This window comes from Corvus kubaryi, unplaced genomic scaffold (assembly GCF_017639235.1).
Source record: "Corvus kubaryi isolate FWS band 111438036 unplaced genomic scaffold, C.kubaryi_AGA036_p1.0 37385, whole genome shotgun sequence".
NCBI lineage: Eukaryota > Metazoa > Chordata > Aves > Passeriformes > Corvidae > Corvus > Corvus kubaryi.
In genome coordinates, this window is record NW_024581127.1 from 21,120,957 (window position 1) to 21,128,036 (window position 7,080).

At 49.8% G+C, this 7,080-nt stretch overlaps 1 protein-coding gene across 4 annotated transcripts in view; it reads right to left on the bottom strand.

The window, feature by feature from the left end:
• Window positions 1-7,074, bottom strand: part of CSMD3 (CUB and Sushi multiple domains 3) — a 613,333-nt gene extending 606,259 nt beyond the window's left edge. For all 4 annotated transcript variants that reach the window (XM_042035930.1, XM_042035929.1, XM_042035928.1 and 1 more), the window contains exon 1: window positions 6,164-7,074. In XM_042035930.1, the coding sequence (XP_041891864.1) occupies window positions 6,164-6,341 (178 nt within the window). In that variant the 5' untranslated portion in view covers window positions 6,342-7,074. The remainder of the gene's footprint in view (window positions 1-6,163) is intronic.
• Between the last annotated feature and the right edge of the window lie 6 nt (window positions 7,075-7,080).

A 7,080-nucleotide genomic window follows, 5' to 3' on the forward strand; every position in this document is an offset into this window, starting at 1 on the left:
AGGATCTAAAGAAAAAACAAAACTTAGACCAAGTTGTCTGTTCTCTGACTGCTCTTTCCTGGAAATTGCTTTGTAGAAACTGGTAAGCTAATTTCCCACAAAGACTTTGTTCTATCCTTTCAACCTTAACTATTATGGTCAGAAATACAAGCTGAATAATATGCATCAGCAAGAAGTTGAAGCTGTCACAACCCCATGGAATTAGATTTGAAGTTTCCTATTAGTGGAAAAGGAAAAAAAAAACCAAACTAATTTTACAGCAGATCAAAAAGCCTTTGTTATCCCTACCACTCTGATTTATCAGATTCTGTAGAAATTAACATTTTATATATTTTTAAAATTTATTTTATAGATGCTTTCCTTTTACTTATACTCTCTCTGTCTCAGTATCATAATGATGGACTCACTCAGCCTTGCTTCAGAGATGCTAAGATGTTGCCCAGACTCCTACTAGAGCCACCTGAAATTATAAATATTCAATACCTCTGAAAATCAGACAGTGTCTAAGACACTAATTGGTTTAAAAAGGAGGGACACAAGGCTATCTTATTCTTCATAACATTTTCTCTGAAAAGCTGTTACAATCAGGAAAATTGAGCCATCCCCACAGGATATTTCAAAACTTTTACAATTTATCTGATCAAGAATGTGCTTTTCTTTCTTGTTACTAGATACATGTGCATTCAGTGGTTTAAAATCTCAAGTTTTGTGGGTTGACTTTCATAGCACATCAACAACAATTTTATTACAAGTGTTCATAAAAACCAGTGCTTTCAGCCAGATGAAGAGCGTAAAGAATGGAGGATGCATATGAATGCCATGGTATGGAACAGTGAAGGAAGGCAAGGCAAGGCAAGGGAAAAGGGCCAGCAGAATAAGAGAGAACAGACAAATGACTGGAACAGAGGCCAGTCCATGCCTTTTCAAATGTGATGGTTCAACAGCAGCCTGTATCTTAGGAGACCCAAAACTGCTGGCTGTTGAAATCCAGGATGTGCTAGTCACTCCACTTGCTGTTTTCTCCAATCCTTCACTAGACCACTGCTAATTGTCACAGCGTGAGATAAAGGGCACTAAGCTAGATGGGCAATTGATCCTGCTAGACTGATTGCTCAAAAACACCCCCTCCATACAAACAAACAAGGAAACAACCGCAGGTAGATTACAAGTTTCTGCTATGTGTCTGCACAGAAGTCTTGGAAAATGAGGGATTCTAAAACACATCCACAAATTCTTTAGGTTTCATGGCCTGGTGCTTGCAAATTGAGATGTTGATAATGGAGTTGAAGCTACACCCTGTCCCTCCCCATCCTGTATGGCTGCCTGGAGTGCCTAGTCTCTCGTAGAGGAAAGGGCTGGTTGTGCTTAGGGAGTGAGGGGCTATTTCTGCGTGGCAGCCAATCAAACCAATCAACCGACCACCCTAGTGCTGCCTTAGACTTGTCAACCAGAGACGTGCAGGATTCACCGAGATAAAGTAAGCAAAGCCAAAGGATAGAAGACTGTGTCAGAAGGACTGCCCGGAGGCGCGGTCACCTCAGACGGCTGCGGGGCCGGTGCGATGCCGCCTCCCGGCGCGAATGGAGGCAGCCGGCGGGCAGTCGCCGCTCCGAGCCAGCTCCGCCTTGAGACGGCTGCCTCTCACAATTAAAAGCGGAAAGCGAAGGTGGGGCTCTCCTGTGCTCTTTGCGAGTCCCGAGTGGCACCGGCAGGGAAGGGAGAAACGGTCCCTGCTGGTGCTGCTGGGAGGGGTCGTGTGCTTCTTCACTGCTGCCCTGCAGGAGAGGAGGCGGAGGAACGGAGCGCTAAGCGGGGGCACAGCGGTGCCTCCTTTTAGCCCTGAGAAAGGCGCGGGTGAGAGAGGGTAACTTTGCCTGAAACCCTGAAGAACTGCTTAGCCTGAAAAAACGGTGAGTCGCGGTGCCCAGCCCGCTGAGCACAGCGAGCCCTGTGTCACCTGCGGGGGCTTGTGGCAGAGGTACCCTAGAGGAGGTGAGCGTGTGCGGAGGAGTTGGAAGAAGGACGACGCTGTCCCTGCTCCAGTCAGTGTGTCCCTGCCCCCCTGCACGAGTACATACACACAAACACACGAATTTACCCAACACACAAACACACACGCACACAGGCAGCACCGGCATCGACCATCTGGAAATGAGGAAACCTGAACCTGCTGTTACTCCCCCCACCATTGCCGCTTCGGGGACAGAGCCAGCACCTCGCTGCGCTCACCCGTGCCCCACTGAGGAAAGCCTCCGCCAGTAATCCCATACCCATTTTCGGCAACACCATAAATCAAGTGACTGGGAAGGAAGCGGTGGGGAGGGGCTGACAGAGCATTAAAGGAGCGGGATTGAGGTTGGAATGGGGGAGAAGGGAGATTGCAGAGGTGGCTAAAAGAAGCAGGGCATGCTTTGTCCCTGCTAAATACTCCCTCATGCCAGGTACACATCACTAGAAATGGGAATGCTTTTCACTTTCTCATCACTTCTTCTGTCAATGAGCCGTTTAAAATCTCAGTGCTTCATCTCCCTTTCATTTTGAAAGCTGCCCTTGTTCCGCTTGTCACAATTGCAAGAGGGGAACAGAGGAACAACAGCAGCGGCAAAGCTTCATTTTAGTCAGGCAGACAAAAGTCGACCTTGGTGCTCTCTCTCTTGGGAGCCACAGCCAAAGAGAAGAGATGGAGGAGTCTTGTGGAATCTGGTCATTTTGCTTGATTTCCTCTGATTTGCCTCCACTAACAGATCGCAATTTTTTTTGTTTGTTTGGGTTTTGGTTTGGTTTGGGGATTTTTTTGTTTGTTTGTTTTGGCTTGGTTTTTTTGGGGTTTTTTTGGGTTTTTTTTTGGTTTTTGTTTTGTTGTTTTGGGTTTTTTTTTTGTGGAGGCAAAGCTCACTGATGCTGCCTAATTTTTTTCCCCTCTCTTATGCCTTCTTCTGCCCTTTCTGTAAGGGAGTTGGCCAGTGGAGTTTTCCACTCCCTACTCCTCCAAACTTGGTTTGTATCTCCTGTGCCTCAATGCTGCTTCTCATTCCTCCCATGGTGTGGGGTGGGGGAGAAGGGGAGGGAGCTTTCCTGAGCGTCTCGTTCGTCTAAAGGGAAGAGCACAGGATTCATCACCCCCTGTAGCTGACCAGGAATCACTCTGCTTGGCCTTTTCTAAAGGCTGGATCGTGGATGTGTTTGCTTGTTTTAATGTCTTTCATGGTTTCTCACAGTTTTCACTGGTGCCATTTCTTTGCTTTTTTACTCCATGCCTATTGAAGGAAGATTTTGTTGGAGATTGTTCCATGGCATAATGGGATTTTGTGTAAGCAACATTTTCATTGAAAAATGAACAATTCCTCTTTACTTAGTTCTTCCTATCACCCCTTCCTCAGCAGTTCTGACAATTTCCTTTCTTCCATCTTCTCCTGCTTTCTTCTCCCTTTTCTAACCCCTTTCAAGTATTGTTGAAGGTTCCAAAGAAGCATGAATTTATAGACAAATGCAAAGGATTTTTTTTGGCCTATATTAATACATGCAAGGAATGTTTAATTATTCAGATATGAACATGGTTTCTTAAGCATCCTGGGATAGTTTGGCACCTGTAATGTTAGGAGAGCTGTGGAACAAGACCGGGGAAATGATAACAGGACAATGACAAAAATAGGTAGAGCCTGAGAGGCAGATATCAAGCAAAGCTGTGGAAGTGGTCTGGATGACAGAAATGACAGCAACAGTTTGGGTGTTATGATGTGGTGCTGGACTGTTCAGTAGAAGTGCTTAATCAAGGGAGGATATAGGCTAGAGCTTGCAGAGATGGGGTGTGGTAAAAAGGCCTTGCCAGGCAATGGTAGAGCAGATGTAGGATCTGGAGAGTCATCTTGGTCCCAGCATCTGGAATGTTTTACGTGGGCAGGTACTCATTCATCGTTTGCCTCTGCTTTCTGCGGGCAGGAGCTCCCTGTGTTGACATAATGGGAATGTAAATCGAAGTAAAATGCTTTCATTCACGGGAGTGGAGAGAGAACTAAATATAAACGCCCAGAATAGATGCAGTGCTGCAGTGAGTGTAAGCCAGCTCTGTGAAGCTTGGCTGCCTAAAGGAACCCGCATCCAGAATGTAAAATCTCACCTCCTGGGTCGGCAGCTTCTGGAAGAACCGCCCCAGTCCAAAGGAAGTCTATGGAAGGTGCCAGGATCGGCACCGGGGAAGCTTAGGCCCTGACAATGGGAAGGAGGAGAAACGTCCAGTTTCGCAAAGCCCATTTTTTCTCTGTTTCTTGGGCTGTTTCTGATGTTTCATCCCAGCTTTTGCCCTTAGTGCCCAGCGTTCTTTCCTTACCCCACCCCCGAGGGCAAGCGGCGGCTGTCAACAGGTGCCGGGGAAGCCGCTCCGCTGCGCGGCCGCGCCAGCGCGTCCCTCGGTCGGATGCTGCCGCCCCGCGACTCGCGCTCACAACGCAGCTGCCTCGGAGCCGCGCCGGAGCCCCCGCTCGCCCCCGCACCGCGCCCGCGGGGCCCCGCGCAGCGCAGGGCGCGCCTGGCCGGCATCCAGCCCGGGGCTGGCACCCCGCACCGTAAAAGCGCTAATGGCAGAAGGCTGAACCGTGGGAAAGAAATGCCCCAAAAGACCCGGGTCGGTGCCGATTGCAAACCGTCTCCAGACCGGGGCAGAGCGCCGGGAGCGGCTCCCTCCAATAGATGCAAACAGAGAGAAGCTGTATGTAATTAAAATGTGCATAAACGTCGCAGGCAACCCCTTTCCCCTTGGATACCCCCCGTCAGGATAACGCGGGATGAGGTAAAAGCCCTCCACACCCTCCCCGTGAAATGCGAATTGCCTTTTCTACGCGATGCAAATGGGGGGAAAAGCAGCTGCAAAGCTCTACAATAAACTGTTTCATCCAAGCCAGAGCCAGCTCAGGAAGGCACGCCTTTGAATGCCACCCCCACAAGACACCTCCTTCCCACCCGTGCAGGCAACCTCTGTAGGCGATAACCAAGTCTAAAAACTCGGAGAGGATCGATAATGTCTACTAAATATTCTGGGAGTGTATGAGTGTGGCGGGGAGGAGGGATGAGGATGAGGAGGGGGATAAAAGTTGATTAATCGGATATTAATCACTGGCCACAAACAAGGGGAGATTATTTCGGGTAGGCAGCCGACTGTGGGGAGTTGCAGAATAGATCCTTTTACTGAAGGCACGCGTGATGGGATCGGCACTTCACTGTTTAGCGATGCCTGGGTAATTCTGCAGGTGCACATTATTCAAGCCACATATTTCTTCTTTTCTCTATGTGTAGCATTTCCCTTAACTGTCTGCAAGCACAGACTTGGTGGCGATATTTATGCTGCTAACTAGACATTTCCTTTTTGCTCTCCTTTCATGAACACAGAAGCAAGAAGAAAGAAAAATAGCCCCTGCCCCGAAAAAAATAAAAAAAAAATAGAGACAAAAACCACCACCCAAATCCCCTCACATACATCAGAGAAAAGGGACCAAGGGAGGGAAGAGAAAAGGTGTCAGTCTTTGCACCCAGCGACAGACCATGCCTTCAAGGCTGAATTACCAACGCACCTTTCCGACAGCCTGGGAGCCCTGCATGCATACAGACAGCTGAGCGTGAAGCGCATTTCGGGCTGTGAGACGGCTACGCATACGCTGGGCTTCGCCGTAACTTTCTCCACGCAACGGGTTAAACTAATAAGTGCATCGATACAGGCATTCCCGCAAAAAGCCCACTGCTCGACCGATAAACCAGAACTGTAGGTAATCCCCCCACACACCCCGCACTACCATCATCGTCACCTTAAAAAAGTGAAGCAGTGGGATTTGTTTGAACATACACTAGTTAGAGGCTATATCAACCAACTCACGTCTCCGTTTGAGGATACTGCAAGAATATTTATTGAGCCCCAGCTCACTCACTGCATTGAACGCCAGCCCTGGCAAGCAAATACATTTCCTATCTCCGAAGAGAGCTCTGAATCAACTCCTTCTTTCCTCCCCGCTTTAGCAGTCATTTATATATTTCCATTGCAAAGTACCCAGGGCAAAAATATAAAATAAGAGATGAATATATTTTGAAATACACCTTAGTATAAGGCGAGAGCTTGCAACGCCCTGACCGAAAGCAAATGGACCCCTAAAAATATACCACTCAAATACTACCCTACCTTTCACACACGAAACCATCAATAAAAAGACGAGGTTCCAAAATGTAAATCCACTTTTAATCTCCATTTTCTTCACCAGGATGAAGTCCAGCCGGCCACATTTAGTACATCCCCTTTCCCAAAAGTCTGCTAATTTCGATTCCTTTGCACGGATTTCCCCTCTGCAGATCCCTTTCATATTATTCTTGAGAGCTCCTAATTCCTGTTCCTCGGCCAGGCGCAGCGGAGTTGTTGCTGTTGATGGTGCGCGGTCACAGCTCGGAGTGAATGGTGTTTCTGGGATACCACAGCAACCTTGACGAGGACTCAACCATCTCTCCAACGGGGGCACAAAGTCTCAGCTACTCTCGATCGTGTCTTTTCCTCCCCCCACCCCCCCCCCCGCTACCCCAACTCCCTGCACAGCCGAAACCCACCACAATCCTGGCTCCTCACAGCATCCACCGGGAGCCACGGGAGAGCACCTCAACGCTCAGACTCTCTCTCCAATAAACTCCAAACAGTATTTGCAATTGAGACTCTCCCCCCACCCCCTTATTCCCTCAGGAGGATCAGTTCTGCCTGGGAGAACGGCTCGGGAGATAACGGAGTGGCGGGGTCCCCCCGCCGCCCGGAGGAGCCTGGGGCGGCCGGCGCGGCGGGGCTCGCCCATCCCGCCGCTGCTCGCGGTAGCAGTCACAGCCTCGTTATTAACCACGCACGTGTGGTGCTCGGGGCTGCCATGGCCACACCGGCTCGCACACACCGGCTCGCCCGCGCCTTCGGGCACAGACCGCGCGGCAGCGTGTGCGGCCCCCAGGGATGCGCAGGCTGATCGCTCTGCACGGGGACATTAATTACAGGCCGGGCGCCGCGGGGGAGCTGCGGGGACAGCCCTGCTCCCCGTGCGCGCAGCTGAGGGGGCTCCTTGCCGCGGC